Source organism: Mytilus californianus, unplaced genomic scaffold (genome assembly GCF_021869535.1).
Source record: "Mytilus californianus isolate M0D057914Y unplaced genomic scaffold, xbMytCali1.0.p SCAF_6, whole genome shotgun sequence".
Classification (NCBI taxonomy): Eukaryota; Metazoa; Mollusca; class Bivalvia; order Mytilida; family Mytilidae; genus Mytilus; species Mytilus californianus.
Window position 1 is genome coordinate 29282184 of NW_026262712.1, and position 21466 is coordinate 29303649.

Sequence of the window (21466 nt, forward strand, 5' to 3'; positions counted from 1 at the left end):
CTTGCACAAGACGTATGTACTAAGGGAGCTACCATTGGATTTTTAGGGGGGGGGGGGGGGGGGGGCTAGGATGAAATTTGAAAAAAGGCAGGACATGAGTTTTGAGTAAAAAAAAGGCAGGATCAACAACTTGGCAAAAAAAAAGCAGGATGAAAATTTATTGAAAAAAAAGTCAGGATAAACTAACAAAAAAAAAACCAGGACCGAATAGAGTGAAAAATAAAAAGGCAGGACAGAGATTACAACTAAAACAAAATGCAGGACAACATTTTTCATCCTAAACAATAATGTGTATATTAGTTCAGCGAAAATGGACGTCACACTAAACTCTGAAACACATAAAAATAAACCAAAATAAAAAGAAAAAAACATACAACACTTACAAAGGCCAGAGGTTCCCGACTTTGGACAGTCGCAAAAATGCGGCGGGGTTCAAACATGTTTTGTGAGAAGGTTGTTTTGATATTGTTGTGAAAAGGTCTGGTCTGTGTTAATGTTTTATTTGAGTGACTTTCTTATTTACGTAGACACCACATCTGCTTTTATTCAGAGTAAATCGACGCATTATTGAATATGCATACGGGCCATTTATAAATGAAAAATGTGACTTCACAATCTTGACGTACCATACGACTTTCACAAAGGGAAAGCAACCAATTTATAATGCATGGTTTAAACGAATGGCTCCAAATCTAAATAAAATGTTTACGAAATCAGCAAAGACCATCGACGTTCCGTTTCTATTGTATTTTTTACATAGTTATTTCTACAACAAATGTACCTATCAATATTTGAAGACCATATTTGTGTCTACAGAGAACTATTTTAAAACTTTGTTTTTATCCACGTTAATGATGCTATTCTCATTTTTAGTTTTTTTTATCATTTGGGTACCCTTTGGTTTTTACATATCCTGTGTATTTAAGTTAAAACTGTTATATCTGACTTATTGAAAACTCACATCACAAATATAACATTGATAATATATTTTAAAATTCATTTCATTTGTAATGTATTTTTCATACGGTTAAAATTCATTCCTTCCCTTGCATACGACAAATTAGAGCTTTATTGTCCTACCAAATTTTTTTCAAATGTTTGAATATCAGAATCAAGCAAAATAGAAGACGAAAAAAAAAAAAAAAGATAGTTCTTATTTAAATTTTATAAACATTTAAAAAAATATGTGTACTTAAAAAGGAAATTCCCTTAGTCTATAAAATATACTGCACCGAAAGATCCAACAAATTTTAAATTCAAAACAATTATACAATTTAGTCTTTTAGAAATAATTGTAATAAGGGGTAGTTAGTACGACCCTGTTTTAGTTCAATAATTGAAAATCCTCTTTGAAGAAAATTAATTGTTTAGATATTTGTGAATATCACACCAAGTGACATTATATATATATCAATTGGTTACTCACATTTCATTTTCCTTGGTACTTTAACGGTTATATCTCTATTTTGCATATAAAAACATCTGTCTTCAAGTTTTTCTTAGCATAGAATTGCAATCTTAAATCAATATTAGCTTCAGGTTCAAAGAGACAGTTATCTACAATTATCGGAAACAAGGTAATTAGACAATTTGTAGTATTGTACTACTATTCAATTTAATCATTGTAAATGGGCAATGAATTAGGCTGGTTCCTTAAGAAATCAGCAGAAAACGCACAAACATAACAAATCATAGCACCGGAAGTTGTTTATCACTTTTCAGTTCTTAATTATTTCAGGTAAACAGGTAAACAATTGTTCGGAAGACTCTGTCTTGTCACCAAAGTAAACTTACGTTAAAATTTGAATCTTTATATGCTCATGAGTGTTGATCTGTACTAGCTTTACGGTTTAAAGTAGCTGTTATTACCGGTCAGTCTGGGGAGTTTGGTAGAAAATACTCGCATGCATATTGCCGAAATTGTGTGCTAAATGCCCCCTTTACACAATAACTCATGATGCTGCTCCAAAGATTGATTGATTGCTGGTTGCTTAACGCCCAGTGGCAAAAATTTCATGTATGTTAAGGACAAAAATTGATTAACAACAATTACATTAAGAAGGTCACGTAATAGAGGCCGTCTAGAATGAAGGTCGGGGAAATGTGGACTGTCACTGGAAAATGAGGGTATAGTGGATACGGAGAGAAATGTTTACTTACAACAGGCAACCTACGAACCCCTGCTCCTAATAAAGAAATAATATTGTTGTACAGCATTTATGCTAGCAATATTTGATAAGGTGTTGATATTGTTTCGACTGAAGCTGTGTCTGTTTCGGTGCATTACATTTGGGCGCATTGCCATTACATTTGCGCGTAAAAATCATTACGTTTGTGCTCAGCTTTTGATTACATTTTCGCGCATTCTTTTACAGGTAAACTCAGGTAAATAAATGAAGATTGTAGATTATACTTATTCATTTATTTAACTATTATTTTCTAGCAGGATACATGTAAGTCCGTTTTATTGTGCAAAAGTACTTCGTCCTGGAAATATACAAATAAAAATGTAATAACATAGTAAATCTAAAGATTAAAAGTACTGATTTTACATGTCATAACGTGCATAAAATACATGGATGTGCTGAATAAAATTGCTCATTGAAGTGAGCATGGAATGATTCCGGACTGTTTTTAGTATGCCTGGATTCTGCTGATGGTATTGATGCCCAAAGACCTGGAGGAAATAGGGTCTGATGAAATACCTTTGTACTTGTTTACGGTGCATCGCCATGAAATATCCCCTGACTTAAGTGTTCTGTCGATATGGAAACTAATTCCATCTTACACTAATGATTTTTTCCACCAATTTGTTTCTGAAAAACGAAACTCCATGTGTGTGCCGCCTTATGCATGTTTACAAACTGACTTCAATTATATATCAAAACGATCCCTATTCAGTAAATTAAATATTATAAAACAGCATACTGTTTCTTTACTCTGACATATTCCCAATTAAGTTTCGGGATTTCTCATGATCACTGTTTATTTTTTTAGAATTCAATATGAAAAAAATATAATTTTAATTTACAAATATGTTCAAAATTCGTTTTAACTATAGGTATATGTATTATGAATTATCTTTATTCTATCTGTGCTACCTGTAAAATGAATGCACGCAAATGTAATCAAAGCTGCGCATAAACGTAAAAAATGTTAATCCCAAATGAGCGCAAATGTACGTAACAATGTAATGCGCCCGTTTGTTCAGTCTGTGATACCAATATTGATAACTCAAGTGCGTGTTCTGAAGTCATTGTTATAGTGTCCTCTTCTCTGTACTTTCCATGCACTATAACCCCCCTTTGAGCTAGCTTTTAATTTTGGTATAATTCTTTGATATGGCGTTGATATTGCTCCACTTTGTTCTTGTCTATATTATCATCATTGAGGTACGTGCTAGAATGAAAAATTTTGTCCTGCATTTTTTTTTATTTGTAATCTCTGTTCTGCCTTTTTACTTTTTTCTCTATTCGGTCCTGCCTTTTTTTTTTAATAGTTTATCCTGACTGTTTTTACAGAAATTGTCATCCTACCTTTTTTATTTGCCAAGTTGCTCATCCTGCCTTTTCTTTTACTCAAAACTCCTGTCCTGGCTTTTTTTTTTCAAATTTCATCCTAGCCCCCCCCCCCCCCCCATAAAAATCAAATGGTAGCTCCCTAACTAAAGCCCAATAATGTCAATAGAACAAAAAAAGTTTCACTTCACATTTCTATACCAAGACCATATGATAAATAATTGCTAAATATTCATTCATTTATTTGCTGAATAATAATTAGTTCAGATGATAAATCTGTATATATGGAAAACTGTGGCATTTTATAGTAAAGGGAAGTAGTGGAATAATTACAATTTAGAAATCAAATCAGAAAATAAGTAAACGACAAACCATTGCGTAGTACTTGACAACCATTTTGTCGAGATTACATGCTATTTACCACAGGCAGACAGGGGCGGATCCAGGATTTTAGGTTAGGGGGCGCAAACTTAAGTTTTGGCCCAGAGGAGCGAGACGAACATTTTTTTGAGGTAAAATTATCGAAATATTCTTTATTAAGCTGAGGACAACCCATGCTTTGCAAATTTTAGGGGGGGGGGGGGGGGCACGTCCTCCACACCCCCGCCATAATCCGCCATTGGCAGAATAAGATTTTTCTTTGACCCGACTGAACAAGGAAGTAATCCCTTAGCAACTAGACTGAAAAATATTGATTTTTTTTTCTTTTTCGTTAAAACAAAAACAATTTTAAGAAGTCTGAAACTTGAAAAGTGCCACTATTGTCGCCTATGGTACAAACAATTTTATTTTGCATTCTTATGCCGTCTCATAATGGCACTGTTGTATTTCTTATTTTCCTAATCTGCTTCGTTCATTGAACCTAGTACAGTAAGTGATGTTTCCGGTTTTGTCGTCTTATCTATATATAGATTTTAAAATTTTTCCTCACGATCGGTTTTTGTTATATAGGATTTGTCAACGTTTATAACTTATAACATATTTTTCAATGCTCCAACTGTCAAAAAATAGATTGATTTTAATGAAAATAATTCATTGATGAATGTCGTACAGCACTCCTTTACCAATACAATCATTAGTTTCAATGTATTTTTTACTATTATCACACTGTTTTCCTACATAGAAATCCATATCGTAGTATTGGGAAAACACGGTCTTCTCGATTACCAATCTACAAGTTTTCGCTTTCTTTTAAACTATTGAATATTTGTCTTAGATGGTTTTAGTGTCAATCAAATTTTACATAGAATTTCAATATTAAATCAATTTAGAATTTTAAATCCTAGATGATAAAGTACTTGTCTTGACAGTGACAAACAGACAGGTTATTAATTTTTTATTAAGCTGTATCTTCAGGAAGAACTATCTAAGGTGATGGGTCGTACCAAAACTTTTGAAATATTCCCTGGTTAGTAATTAGAATAAATTACTATGGACTTGTCTTTAATTTGTAGAACTATATCTGCATAAATCGTCAAATGTATAGAATTTTGTAATATCGATAAAATTTCACGAATGTGAGAAGTAACAAATTGTCTTGACACGACTAAAGATCTGAAGTGCATGCCCAGTACGCCCATTTAAATGTAAGGGGAATTTGGTGGGAGTTTAATCGTATTTGATGTATAAATTCACGCTTGTTCTGTTCTAAATGAAATGTTTTGAATTTTCTTTATGATATTGACAAAAGTACTGGATAATTGCGAAGGATAATACTACATTTAACATTCGTGACTGGTAATTATATTTCCATTTTTTTCTTCTACCTCTTATTCTTGTAATGCATTGTAAGGATTGGTATATTTGTGTATTGGCCAGGGGCTGATCCAGCCATTTTTAAAAGGGGGGATGGGGGTTCCAACCCCTGGACCCGCTCTCCCCCCTCCCCCCCCCCCCCCCCCCCCCCCCCCCCCCCGGACATGGATCCGCCACTGAATAATTTGGTTTACGAGGTCTAATGTTTCTCTAGTTTTATGATGGAATGGTACAAGCCTTTACGTTTATATATATCCTATAAGGGAATCTTAATGATACATAATGCTTCTTCCACTGAGTCAATTTCTTGTAATTAGTACATTTTGAGAATTTGATGACTGATAAAGAAACTTAGTCTTGTATGTTTTTTTAATTTTAGTTCCTTTATATGTTTTGGAGTTTAGTGTGACGTCCATTTTCACTGAACCAGTACACAATTTTATTTAGGGGCCAGCTGACGACCACATCCGGGTGCGGGGTTTTCTCGCTGCGTTGAAGACCCATTGGTGGCCTTCGGCTGTTGTCTGCTCTTTGGTCGGGTTGTTGTCTCTTTGACATATTCCCCATTTCCATTTTCAATTTTATTGGACAGTTAAATAACATTTAATAAATCACTTGGTGAATTATTAGTTCAAACTATTAAAATGAATATTAATTAAATTATTTGCGGAAAATGGAATATATACCAAATGGTATCGACGAAAAGGTGTTGTTCAAATCACACAGTTCTAAACTCCGCAGTTGGATGTTTAAGTTTCATTTGGAAGCATAAATACCCAGCCCTCTTTGTAAATACATAGCGTTTGATTTTGTCAGTTTTTATGGGCTTTCCCTTTTTGAATTTGTCTTGGCGTTAGTTTTTTTTTTGTTATACTTTATTTGACGAACTTTTTTTAATGAATTTATTTTTAATGAACTTTTTTTTAATGAACTTTAAATTATACAAGCATGGTTGGGTTTTTAATTTGTATTACTTCCAAGATTGTTTTAGTAAATCAGCAAAGTTTGATAAGAGTCTTTTTTCATCATACTGATGAAGGATATCTGTTATCCGAAATATCTATTGATACTTGAGTTTACCTTTTCCTTTTTTTATTTTGGTGTTGTTTCGTACACTTTTTATGCGTTTATTTAATTTATTTATTGTAAACAGTATCGTTTTTCGTAACGATCCAACGCCCAAACGTAAGATATTGGATTTTTCAATAAACACATCTTATGGACCAAAATATCACGTACATGTCATGAGCTAAGACTAATACATTAATTTTCAGTATATGAGCTGCGTCAGATAGAAATCGAATTCAATTGTACGTACCGTAATACTAGTATACATGTACACGATTTTGATTAACTTTGAAAAATTCAAATACAAAATAAAAATTGAATTTTGGTCTGTTTTGTAGGGTTCTTATAACAACTCAATTTTCAAATAGTTACAGACTTTTCGTGAAGATTTTTTAAAACTCGAAATATGTAAACAGATGTATTGATATTCATTTGCATAAGGTCGATTTCTATCCGACGCAGCTCATACATTAGTCCAACTTGAGAATAGCAATATATCTAAAACTTTATCTTTTAGTTGAATTCATATTTCCAAAAGATGCCATACTTCATAACCAATTCATTTTGTGCAAGCTTTTTAAAACATTTGAATTAAGACTGGTATTATAAAATAAATAAAAGGAGATTGGAGAAAGCGATATTCAATCTGAAGAAACCTATCCTATCTATCATAAGTTCACAATTTAATTAAACATCTTACATATAAGCTGAATGTTTGTTTTTAGAGCATTGCCATGGATAAAACTATACTGCAATTTTAGCATCGACTCTTTAGGCTTCATTAAATACCAAAGAAAACGAAATTAGGTGAATGTTTGTTTTTAAAGCACCGCCAACGATAAAACTATACTACTATTTTAGCGTGGACTCTTTAGATTTAAATATTCACCATTGAAAATGAAATTAAGTGAATGTTTGTTTTTAAAGCACCGCTAACGATAAAACTATACTACTATTTTAGCGTGGACTCTTTAGATTTCAACATTCACTAATAAAAACGAAATTAGGTGAATGTTTATTGTTAGAGTTCCACCACAGATGAAAATATACTACTATTTTAGCATTGAATCTTCAGACTTAAACAGTCTTTAATGAAAGCTAAACCAGTGGCGGATCCCTGGGGGTTTCCGGGGGTTGGAACCCCCCTTTTTTTACGATCAATGCATTGAATGGGGACATATGGTTGGAACCCCCCCTTTTTATCCTGGCTTAAAAATGTCTGGATCCGCCCCTGGAAATTACAATCGTATAAATTCATAGAAAAAAAATAAAACTAAACAAATAAAAAAACAAAAAAATAAGTAGATAAGATTAAGAGATAAAGAGAATTCGAAAACAAATGGGAAGTACAATAGAAGTTATAAAATTTATAGACGTATGAATTTCTGGAGGAGTCGGTTTCACAAAAAAAAATTACGACTTAAATTGATCGTAAGTATACTGAATTGTTTATGACTTACGATCAATCTTAGTCGTAATTTTTTTTTGTGAAACAGTGACTTCTGGATCGGGGGTTCTTTATTACTGCTTTTTCTAATTTTATGTCGTTTTTCACTATTCTTTAAATTGGTTGCTCATTTTTCTCTATTCTTTATATTCTAATATTCCTGTGTTTTCTTTTCTTTATTTTGTTGCTATTTTTCTCTATTCTCAATTTCGTGCCTATTTTTGACTTTTTTCCCCCGCCCTTTATTATGCAGTTATTACCCCACTAATCTATTCTGTAAATCCTTCTAGACCCTCGTGTATACGTGTAGGCTAAAACACTTGTCGGAACGACTTAAAGAAAATAGAGAAAAACGCCAAATAGCAAGAAAGAAGAAAAAATAAGTTGCTATATCGTATAACTAGTTATAAAAAGCAAGGCGTACAGAAAGATCATATGCCGTCTAAAACGTAAATATTTTTTTTTACAAAGTGTAATGTCGCTGAATACAGATGCATAATCGAGATTAACTTAAAAAAACATGGATGGGTGAATATTATCACATAGCGAAGGATGAACATAAAAAAGACATGAAAGTTATACAGTCGGAAGAAAAATGATTCCGGAAATTTACTTAATACATCACTATGCTTGTCATTCAAATGGTTATATTAATATTATAACTCTTTCATCATCACACGTCATTTTATCGAATATTACAGTTAAGAAATGCACGGGAGATTTCCTCCTATGCATTCGTTTACATCTTCGTTAAGCGTGAGAGGTTTATTGTTTTCAAGGATAAAAACCACTTCATTGAATACAGCGCAGAAAAGTAGAATATCATACCGAGAAATGCAAAAAATGCAATATTTAAAATTAAAGATGGCAGTCACACACTTCCGGTTTATTCCCTATTGCAAATCAATTATATCATCAACGCGCCACGGAGCTCATTCAATTTTAAACAATTAAAGATGTAAACGTAATCAAATTATAGCATCCATACCCGTAAGTTGATTTGTGCAACTTTATTCCAAGAGTACAAGTGTATTGAAACAAATCGATTTCAACTGGTCAAGACCCCTTGCCAATCAATGAAGATGTTGTATATAATGTCATCGGTTCAGAGAGTCTGTATGCAATTTAACAACCGCATTTTGATTAGTCAGTAGTGTGTAAGGAATTTCTTTACAATTTGACCAAAATGTTTTTAAAGAAAAATAATTAATTTGTATCTCTTATTTTTCGTTTTCTCTTTAGCTTTACTTGATGTCTAACTCGGTTTGCCACAACTTTACAAAAAACTTAATTAACGTAAAATACGTAACCACGTGTAACTCATTCTATTTAAAAAAAAACATAGCGAAGATTACTTATGCCGGCAGGAAACCGTAATCATTTTTTAGTAAGTCAAAAATCATCGCGATTCTTATCTTAAAAGAAAACATTAATCTTTCTCGATTTCTTATTGACAGTTTTAAAATGGTAAATTAATTGAAAGATCGAGTCCGATTTACTTCATTTTTCCTTTACGCCTAAAATAGTCATTTATAGCTGTTTCTTGATAAAATAAAAGTAGTAACTCTTACTTTAAAAAATGAAAACAACAATTTATAGAATTCCTGTGTCCGAAGCGCTTTTTTAGGAACCCCCACATAAATATAGAAATGCCGAACGATTTCTTTTTATAAAGAAAACACCAAATAATATGTTAAGCATGATAAAAACACGCAACATACATATTGACAGTAAACATCGTCGATGATACATACGCCTGTCATAAATCAAATATCACGATAGTGTTTTATCCGTCTACCATTTCGTTTTTACAGATATTTGTCTTCTTCGTTTTTTTGTTGTTGTCTTTTTTGTCTTTTACTTTTTAATTTGTTTCTAGTTCGTTTTAAGTTACAGATTTATCAAGAATTATGTGATGGTTTGAAATATTTAAACAAGTAAATTTACTTCATATCCAATTTGTCCAGACTTGGACATAATCGTCATATTGGATATATAAGCTCTTATCCAGTGTTGAAAGAAATCTGCTGACTTCTAAGATAATATGGTTTGATTTTGATTTTTGGTGTTTTAACGCCACTTTCAAGCACCGCTTTTGGGCTATTTCGTGGCGGCCAGTTTTTATTTGGTGGAGGAAGCCGGAAAGCCCGGAGAAACCACCGACCTTCGATAGGAAAACTGACAATCCTAGTCAATTAAGATTGGAGTCGAGTGCACCCGCACGAGCGGGGTTCGAACTCGCAACCTCAGTGTTGACTGGCTAGTGATTACAGTAGTAACTACTTAGACCACTCGGCCACCGAGGCCCCTAAGATAATATGGTAGATGTTCAATTTGAACAACGTGTGTTGTTATTTACTTCCATTCGTATTTTGACTATTATCCCAAATTCTCCATTATTCAAAAGTGTCACTTAAAAAAAAATAATAGAGTATGACTTTTCTTTTCGTATAAATTTTGTTTTTAAAAAGTATGAATTTTCTATTTATAGAGTATGAATGCACCTATTGAAGGAATTTTCGTCACTGTGTCCGTATTATTATTGACAGGAATGGTCACATGTCGACCAAGACGACGATTTTGTGAGTAAGTATATATTTAATGAGATTAGTTAATTCTTATATTTTAAATGATAACTGGTATTCATTTCGAATAAACCTGAAGTTTTCATTGGCTAGAAAATTTCGTCATGGCATCAAATATTATATAGACGCATCTACAAATAAAAAAATATTAATTTTATATAGAAATATTTTTATTATCTCTAAACTAAAGACTTTTTGGAAACAGGATATTGCATACCGTGGATATTTCAGGCTAAATCATGTAAATTAATCATGACAATTTTTTGAAAACACACATACACAATTTCTTAAGGTCAACCTGCTGTTATCAAACTAAGGGAATTTGAATAAAACATAAAAAAAGTAAATTAAATAAATCATTTAAACAACTGATAAATAAGCTCCCTTCCTTAATTCTTAGTAAGGTCTACAAGGAGATGTGTCGTAAATATCTTAAACGCCTAATACACAAAAGAAAATGAAAGACTTCTTTTAAAATTATTCATTGGCTAGAACATTTTTTCAGACCTAAAGTGAATGTTATAGGGCATAAAATTATTTAACGTGTTGTTTTGATCTTTTATCAAATTTAGTCAAAATATATTCTTATAGTATCATGAGATTTTTTCTATAAAAAAATATTCTTAAAATCAACTTAACCATGATTCATCGTTCGTTTACTGTGTCATTTTCCTATATGAATAAAAGCTAGACTAAACAAAAATATCTGCTGTTCAAATAAGATTATATATTAAAATAATCACTTTTGTACAAATTTTGTATGGGTTATCAGCCAAATAAATACTGACTGTTCGAATGTTATTTATAAGAATTTTACTCTTAATTTAACCATCCAAAGAATATTTGTGAGAAAATGACAAAAAACTGTAATTACAAAAATGGCGGATCTTGTACCTGCAATCATTGAAAAGTTTATATCACTTAAGATAATAATGGTTAGTTTACAGTATTAAGCAGACGAGATCAAAAGTGCAACAGCTTCATCAAAGAAAGTTTTTTCTTATGCCTACACCAACGTAAATTTTGTTTGTTTATAACCAGATTGCAGTTTTGTAAATTCAGAAGTTAGACTACGATAACTTTTATCATCAGAATAATTATATCATACACCGCGTTTAAAAACTCCATTGAAAGTGCATTATCTGAAAAAACCGGATCAGCGTGTGTGGTTTTTTTGGCAGTCGTTGTTCTATATGGTTAATATTAAATATGTTAACCAATGAAAACAATTGAAACTCGCCTTTTGTCTTAAAAGGTTAATAAACCTGACAGAAAGAACAATACTGTTCTATGTAATTTAAAGTTTAATCAAATTAAGAATTTCAAATGGTATAATCAAACTGTTTATAATATAGCTATATAAAATAGATATTGAGGTACGTTCGTCGCAGATGCAAAGACACTTTCCAGGTGGTGCCATATTGCTTGTAAAGGTCAGTTACCCATCGAATCAAGGGGCGGATCCAGCCATTTTTTAAAGGGGGGGGGGGGTCCCAACCTAGGATAAAAGGGAGGGTTGGGGGTTCTAACCATATGTCCCCATTGAAAAGCATTGATCTTCAAAAAAGGGGTTTCCAACCCCGAGACCCCCCCCCCCCTTTCCTGGATCCGCCACTGGAATCGCGGACTTGAACCAAACACAACAATCAATTGATCAACCAAGTCGCTGGATGCTTGTAACATAAATCATCCGTGAAGATTTCAAATATTTTATTGTCATCTTTTAGTAGGCATTGAGCAATATTTTGTCAGGCGTTACACGACAAAAACAAAACAATTTCCAAAAACAAAAGAATAGATATCATTTCTGTTTGATAATAAATATTTTCAATCATTGAAAACTGGTCGTAATACCATGACCTTAAACATTTATGATTTTATCATGCATACTCTGACTGTTTTGATTCGTATCATTTTTTGAATTAATTTTCAAATTAAGCAGAAAATCAATTATTCTGGTTATTTTAACAAATTGTTTAGACCATTTTATCCTGTATAGGTTACGCAAACTGCATATAATAATCATCAAAGTGTCAAAGTTTTGAATAAGTCGTAATTTTAGCTGGCATTAGAAATTGTACGCGTTGATATTGGTTAATCAAACCACTCTAGGAAGCAAAAAATTATAAAGATAGTTGTTAAGTATATTAACAGTTAAGCTGTATCATGGGACATTCGTCTACTTCATGGATATTGGTTTATTCATTGATGATATTTTGACGTAAAATTTGTAATATAGTATTTGTAATTTGTTTGTGTAATTAAAATATAAATCTCTACTCTGTGTGAAAATATTTCAGGTTTAGCATTTCAAATGATAAATGAAAAATAGATAATAATAAGATCTATTGAATAAAAATAACTCTTTATTCATTTCGTGCGTCCTATGCGCTTTTCTGCATATTCCTTCATCAGTAATGCTCTAGCCCAAACATATTGGAAGCCGGGAATATATAAGACCTAAACAATTGAAGAACTATATATATGACCAAAATGGAATTAAAAAATAGCCAAATTCTTCTAGGGTAAAATTTTCCTTGGGGAAATCTCCATTAAGGGAGCTACCATTTGATTTTTTAGGGAGGGGGGCTAGGATGAAAAATTATGTCCTGCATTTTTTTTTAGTTGTAATTTTTATTTTTCACTCTATTCGGTCCTGCCTTTTTTTTATTAGTTTATCCTGACTTTTTTTTTACATAAATTGTCATCCTGCTTCTTTTTTTTTTTTGCAAAGTTGCTCATCCTGCCTTTTTTTTACTCAAAACTCCTGTCCTGCCTTTTTTTTAAATTTCATCCTAGCCCACCCCCATAAAAATGAAATGGTAGCTCCCTAAAATATATCAAACAGCCATCAGCACCATCCTGAACATGCATGAAATATTTGCCACGTGATGTTAATCAAACAACAATCAATCAATGATCGACCATTTTGACTCTGAAATCATAGGTATATATCATAAACACTTACAGCTCATATTGTTTTCATCACTGGTAGGAGCAAATTAAAGACGAGGTTGAAAGGTAATGTTTCGAACAGTTAATTTTCCAACTACCGACTTTCAGTTCCATGCAGTTTTAGAATACTTTGCGAAGGGACAGGGAGGATAAATGAAAGGGTATAATACATTTTGGGCTAATTAAAAAAGGCCAACCCCTATCCGTCTTTAAAATCGTTAAACAGAAAACTAGAAATAAAGAAATCAAAAGTCCTAAACAAATTGGCGCTGAACTGTGACAATTCCAAACTACATGTAAATGCATTTCTTACATATTACGTTCAAATCACCCGTCGTCTTTCTCACTTGTGTTAAAATCAGGCTTCTGCTTCTGTCTGTGTTGTTTGAGGGCCGCCATCCTTTCTGATTTTTCTGTCACCTATGACCAAACAATGGTATGTGCATACGTTTAGTTACAAGGAATTTAACACACAAAAAAAACCAAACAAACAAACAATAAATCGATAACTAACGTTAATTGAAATGGTAATTTTAAAAATGAAACAATCGTAACTACGACAAACAAAACATGTCCGTGGTTATTTGAGACACAGGCAAATAGATCCATCGTTCGTATTTTCATTGATAGAATTAAGAAATAAATTTGGAAACGAAGGTTTCTACTCCCCAAGGCAAAGGTAGATTTGGATATTCTTAAGGAAATTTGGTATGATTGCCAATATGATAACTATCCACCAGAGACCAAAAGCGGTGGATATAAGCAGCTGCTGTAGGTCACTGTATGACCTTCACAATGAGTAAAGTTCCTTAGGTCATTTATTTTAATAAACATGTATATCCTTGTTTTACCTTTTTGGGATTTAGCGTTCCCGATGAATTTAATCCAGGAAAGCACTTCGGACACATCATATTTATAAAGTGATATTTTCATTTCCATGTTTATACTTATGTTGTTATTTAAACTCCAACGTCAAAGTCTATTTTTATTCATGAAGGCCAATTACAGTGATCCAATCCCTTGGGTAGATATATCTGTAAACAATTGATAGTTATCTTATTATCTTGTATGTTTCAGAAATTATCCGTTTGCACCACGTTGCCTAGGTGTCGCTGCAAAGAGAGATGTATCACACAGTTATCACATTGAGACAGATATTGATGACACGTATCAAAAATTAAAGTCTTTGTGAGTTTATTTTAAATCATTATCATAGACTGAAAAGATGGCACGTGCAGTCATTCACAAAAAGAAAATTTTAAGACTTCACATTTTATATGACGTTTAGCATGAACGTGAAATACCTATTTCAATTTAAAGGGGCACTAGCTACGAGATACATAAAAAATTAAAATTCTGATTTATTTTTATTCAATCATTAATGAAAGTGAAATTATGAAATAATAATCCGCTTTTAGCAGCCAGTATGGTTCAATTTTGTCAAAATAAGCTAAGAAACATAGATGATGAATTATTCACTTGCAAGTGAATAATTCGACCTCATTGAATCCGTATTCATGTGAACTTCAATTTAACCCCTTAGCTAGAGATGGATTATGCATGATTGATGCGTGTTAGGTTATTAAAAGAAAAGAATGTCAACATTGAAAGTGAAACAAAGGTAAATCATTTGATTGACTGATTCGATTCACAAAATATCATTCTTATACAGCTAAAATCGAAAATTAACTTATTTTTTAAACTTTAAACTTGAAATCAAACAGACATAGAAAAATCGATTTGCACGAGGTTCATATATCTATATCTATTCATGTTTATATCGTGTTATGTGACCGTCGGTTGTTTTTGGGGTCATCTCGATAATTAATTAGATGGCGTCTAGACTAAACTACACACGAAACGAAGCTACATATTATCGAGCCCATGCCCTGTAAATTGTTTATTTTAGACTTTTTATAATTTGGAAAATTGTTTTACATTGTTATAAATCTAATATGAGAATTTGAGTCAAATCGGTGAACATGAATTTGACAGCTAGTGCCCCTTTAATGAATAACGCGCAACAATCTGTGCAGAAGGTACGATACTACCTTAAACGCTATTCAGGATTTGTAACTGCACGCGAGCTTTGATTTTTTGTTATTGTGTTTGTTCCCGTGATCTATTATACCGTTATTGTAGAGTAAACTATTTTTTACAAGGATGACCTTTAGGGAATCCGAAGTGATGCTAAGGCGTATAATTTACGGACTAACTTTTGGTTTTTTTAAACACGTTTACGAAAAACCTTACGCTCATTATTGTATACTCTTTAATGTGTCTTCCGTGATTTAGATTGATGGTGGGAGTATGGAAATAAAAATAAATTATGTTAATCGAGCCTCAAAAGTCATGTTCATGTAAATGCCAGGAACCCTCTATAGTTGTCGTTTATCATATCTTAAAGTCATACGAAACGAGTATTTTGTAATTTTAATGTTATCGAAATTATTGAACCAATGCATGCATATACACTAAAATAAGTCCAATAAAAATAAGGAGATGAGGTATGATTGCCAATGAGACAACTATCCACCAAAGTTCAAATAAAGTGGATGTTAGCAATTATAGGCAACCGTACGGCCTTCAACAATGAGAAAAAAACCCATACCGTATAGTCGGCTATAAAAGGCCCTGATATGAAAAATATGAAACAAATCAATGGAGAAAACTAACGGCCTAATTTATAACAAAACAATTTACGAAAAAAAATATGACAGACATGAACCAACGACAACCACTGAACTTCTGGCTCCTCACTTGGGACAGGCACATAAAGAATGTTGCGGGGTCAAACATATTTGTGAACGCTCAACCCTATATATATGCATATATACTAAACAGTTTCCCCTAGGAACTTGCGTTGTGCGGTGGCCGAAGTTCTAACGAGAGATCTCTTAGTTAAGGTCACTGCATCAGGGAAAATATCGTCCAATTAGTATACACTAAAATGATTTACAGTTATGATCACTAAAAGTATTAATCTAAAAAAAAAAATTTTGGAAATTTTCATTATTTTAATTTTTGACTAACTGTAAATAATCAAATTAAATGAACTAGATTTCCACTGCAGCTTAATACCATAGGATGACCCACAAAAGTCAATGAAACTTATTTCCAGTGGTGTCCTTGTAAGAAGATTTAAACCATGCTTGACACATATAAACAACAAAAATCATTTAAAATTATCACAGATAAAGGCTCAAAGCCTCAATGAAATTAATAAAGAAAAAAAAATAAAATTCACTATTAGAGATGGATTTAAAATTATCCGTCAAAAATTGTTTTATTTGTACTTTATATTGCAGACTAGATAAATACAACAAGGATGATACTCCGGACTACTGGGATAACAAACCAGACGAAACAAATACAGATCAATATGTTCCTGCCTACAAAGTACTCTCACATTTAATGCGAAGAAGACGAAACTTGGATCTTTCGGATACAAAGGTAAATACAAGCAGTTAAATAAGACCACTGAAAGTTTATCGTCTCATAATTAATGAGACGACAACGAAACGTTGACCTGTCTGATACAAAGGTAATTACAAACAGTTTAAATAAATCACTGAAAGTTCATCGTCTCACAATTAATATGACGACGACGAAACTTGGACCTGTCTGATACAAAGGTAATTACAGTTTAAATAAACCACTGAAAGTTCATCGTCTCACAATCAATGCGACGACGACGAAACTTGGACCTGTCTGATACAAAGGTAATTACAAACAGTTTAAATAAATCACTGAAAGTTCATCGTCTCACAATCAGTGCGACGACGACGATACTTGGATCTGTCTGATACAGAGGTGTTACAAACAGTTTAGATAGACCATTGGAAGTTCATCTTCTGACAAAGAAAAAATGAGAACAGAATTTTTCTTTGCATTTGTTCCCACGATGAGAATGAATAAAAAATCTAACACACCTTTTTTTTCTTTTGTTTCTATGGTCCAAATTTTCTGTCCTCAATCATGGTCAGACCACTCTTCAAAACCTGCTAATTTCTTATATATTAACTTGTTCTTGGCCCAAATGGTTATGAAATATTTGCCACTGGACAATAAATAAAAAAATAAAATTATCCCTCTGTCAGCATACGGACTTAAGTCGAGATTTTGTATTAATTAATTTTATTCAAATATCTTTAAAAAAAATAATTAATACGTTCTATTTATGTATCAGTGTAAATTATATGTACATATATCGCCTGTTCATTCATCTTTTTTATTTAAGCTTTCAATTCAAAACAAGTCGACAGACATGATTTCACTCAGTTTAGTATGTGTGTATTTTCGTTCATTTTCAATCTCCTGTTTGTCTCATATTAATTGAGTTTTTTTTTTTGTCCGCTTAAACGTCCAGTGGCAACTATTGCTTACAAAATTGTTTAGCCCCGACATTCTTTACGTACGGATCTGTCCCAAGTCAGGAGCCTGTTTGTCAGTGGTTGTCAATGGTTGCTCCCCATCATTATTGTTTTTTTCGTTTATTAATTTGTCAGTTTTCAAGCCAATGGCATTCTTTTTTAAATTGTTTTCCATTTTGAATTGTCGAGGTCTTTTACAGGTGACTATACCACATAAGTTTTGCTCATTGCCTGTCAACACTTTGTCATTTTGGAATCACGTGGCAGGTGCGTTCGATTCCTATCTTAATTGACTAGGAATGCCAGTTTTTTTTCTGTCGATGGTCTGTGGTTGTCTCAACGCACTCCGGCTTCCTCAACCAATAAAAAAAACTGGCCAATAGTGCTGAACGTGACATTAAACACTAAGAATCAATCAACCAATATCTTTGTTTTATATCATGAACACCTTTCAGATATTTGAACATCGATTCACTTCCTCAATATTCGAACTGGGTCAAGAAATAGAACATATAATAAAAAAATAATCAATTATTTATGAAACATTGAACGAAAACACAGCAAGGAACCACTTAATCACATCAAACTCAAAGTTATTTTTTTCCAGGGAGGTCGCTTTCCATATTAATTATTTTCAAATAAATTATGAGGCGATTGCTTAGCGGTCACATTCAATCCGTTGAAATGCAAGAGATTGATAAATACGTATCATAGTGTGCAATTATCGTGAAATATACAGCAATTATCTTGAAATATACAGCAATTATCTACTAGATAAGATATCTTCCTGGTTAATTTTGAATTTGTCAATTTCAGCAACATTTGATTAAATCTAAAGTAGAGCATTAAGCATTTATTATATTCCGTCTCTTTAATTTTACAAAAGTTCTTTTTTTTATTTGAGAATGGAATTGCTACTTTTTGTAGTTTACTTGGGTACATTTGGCACATTACTTTGACTGAAGCACATTTTCGTTATTCTGAAAAATAATGTGCTTACGGTCAACACTATTTCGACCCTTATAAACTACAAAAAGAAGAATTAATATGAAATAAAGGCAGATGAAACTGACAAGATGTTGGTATATTACGTTGAACAAAAACACAGCATCCAAGGTCAATGAAGCAATTAGTTTCATATGATTTCATCAGTTTGATTGGCATATACATTTATTTTGTACATGACTGTATATTAAACGTGATCTTTTAAATTCCAATAAAACGCGACAAACACAACTACATGTGCTCTAAGGACTTTATGATGACGTTACTCGCTTTTTAATATTACCAGCATTGTCATGTTATACAGACAATAATAGTGCATTGACTTGACATATCAACGATATAAGGATGAGGCTTAGAAACGGGGAAATGCGAGGCTCTTCCGAGCTTTTTCCCCGTTTCGGGCCGAATCCTTATATCGTTGATATGTCAAGTCAATGCACTATTATTGTCTTTATACTGCAACCTAGAAAAAAAAACATTTTCAATTGTTGTTTAATGTGTAAATGTTATTCATTTGATTTAAATATTGGGAAAAATCCCCCTTTAAAAAGGCCTCATACCAATATCAGGCGGAGAAATAGACAACGCAATGAAATGTACATTACCTGTTGAAACCCGCAATCAATGGTGAACGAATTCGTTTGAGTATGGACTAAAATATCAACAATAAGCATAAAACATAATGATTTATAGGTTTCAAACAAAAAATATTAACAAGTGAAATATGTTTTTCCAAAAATTGTAAAAGAAATAAGATTGGGTCGTTCCACGCTTCATTGTATACATTGGGAACAAGAACAGGTTGAAGAGGTCGTATGAATAATTAAATATAGTTTCGGCAACTTCTATTTAAATATTCATGAGGAAAAGTGATATCGGGTCAGTGACTGTATATGACATAGAAATATACAGTCAACGCATTTTGACTGCTCAAACAGAACGAGTGCAGTATAAAAGACTATACATGTAATTACATTACATGTATGTTTCATTGTAATACGTTATTTTGATCGCCTAACAGCAATCTCTCGTCATTCTGAAATTAACCTTCATTTCATTTTGAAATGTAACATTCATGATGACACGAGCTACCACTATAAAGTGCAAAGGTAAATAAAAGAAAACCTTGATAGAAGTCGTGTTTTCATGATCCTAACAAAAAAAAAATGTAATTATAAGTATTGAATGCTTCTATTAGTAATTTTATAGGGTTGTACAAGCGTTGAACGTGCGCACATTTTTAGAATGAAGCGCTTCCGCGCTTCATACAAAATGTGCTTCGGTCAACGCTTTTACACCCCAATAAATTTACAAAAGGAAGCATTCAATTCTTAAATCAAGTTTTATGATATATAAATTCCATAAGAATACTAAATTATAGCCAATTTTGCACAAGCAACCATAAACATTTAGGCTCGAGTAAGACATGAGTATGTTCTTATGAAGTATACAAGTAAATATTGTTTTTAATCAATCAAATAATCAAATTATAGGAGAAATCAACAAAACAAAGCAAAAAACAAAATAATACTAGTAGCAAATCAATTCCAAACAAACCACTCTTTTACAAATCAAAACTAAAGAAAAGAAAAGAAGGAAAAAAAGTGCCAGATCAATTAAAACTACAGAAACTAAAGAAGAGTCAGAAATATTGTCAATTCTTTAATTGTTCCAATGAATCCATAACTTTAAGAGATTGTGTACATATTATCATTAGGTTTTTTAAATTGTCTTTTACAGGTGATAGACCCGGATATATGGGTAGACTACGACGAATGAAGAAGCAGACGGTGTCAAGCAGAGTTATTTCCCATCTCTGTTTATATTTTATTTCTAAAGTGTGGATAATACCTCATATAAGTCATCTAAACAATAGATTCATTTTTGTTTATTTTTAAGTTGTTTGAAAAGTCTTTGTAAAACGTGTTTCGAAGTGTCACGTGTTTAAGACCTCGATTTATTACACATCATATGCTGACACACCATTTACAGGAGAACGTTCTGACGCGGTGTGTTGCTGCATTGCACAACTTGTTTCAAACCTCTGTTTTGTTTCATTTTTATTTTGTAACATTCTAGATCTCTAGATCTGGAGAGTATATTGTGATATCAATTTGTGTTTTAACATAAAATAGGATTAAATCATTTAATAAATCGATACTTTCATTGTTTTGTGTTATCTTCAAGATGTAATAAATTTTAAATTTCGACAGTTTTGCGTATTTCATTCATGTTATTTCTTTTAGTACCAAACAGAGAATAAAAAAGATATTAGGACTTTTCTGTAATCACACTGATCAAGGCTGCAAATATTAATATGAAAAGCAATAGCGATCAATTCACCGTTTTAAAATCTAATGCATTCTGGGTAATATTAAAAACAGCAAGCACAACAACGTTGTGATTGGCTTACAACGTCAAAAACAGTGGAACTTTAATTAATGGCTTTCGGTATGATGAATGAAATAATGTATAGTTCCTTAGATTCTGACAAGGTAGACTTGCACTGAAGAGTAATATATACTAAGTGCTTGTAGAGACGATACACACTATCTAAGGAGCACCGTTTGGACTTTTTTTAATAAAACATACAAATGGTATGTTTGTGCATTCAAAAAATATTTGGCTTCTTGTTTTTCTAACAGGTTTGTAAACTTGAGCATCGAAGTTTTCAATTGAGAAACTTGCGATAAGTCCAATAGAGATGAAAGTTAAAACTCGCAAAATTTTCTCCATATATGACATTCAGTGTAAGTTAAA

The 21466-nt window shown here is 32.3% G+C and overlaps 1 protein-coding gene across 3 annotated transcripts in view; it reads left to right on the plus strand.

The window, feature by feature from the left end:
* LOC127704864 (uncharacterized) overlaps positions 1 to 20914 on the plus strand; it is a 56626-nt gene extending 35712 nt beyond the window's left edge. For all 3 annotated transcript variants that reach the window (XM_052209091.1, XM_052209089.1, XM_052209092.1), the window contains exons 2-5: positions 10280 to 10374; positions 14406 to 14516; positions 16637 to 16781; positions 20447 to 20914. In XM_052209091.1, the coding sequence (XP_052065051.1) occupies positions 10283 to 10374; positions 14406 to 14516; positions 16637 to 16781; positions 20447 to 20485 (387 nt within the window). In that variant the 5' untranslated portion in view covers positions 10280 to 10282 and the 3' untranslated portion in view covers positions 20486 to 20914. The remainder of the gene's footprint in view (positions 1 to 10279; positions 10375 to 14405; positions 14517 to 16636; positions 16782 to 20446) is intronic.
* The last annotated feature ends 552 nt before the right edge of the window (positions 20915 to 21466 follow it).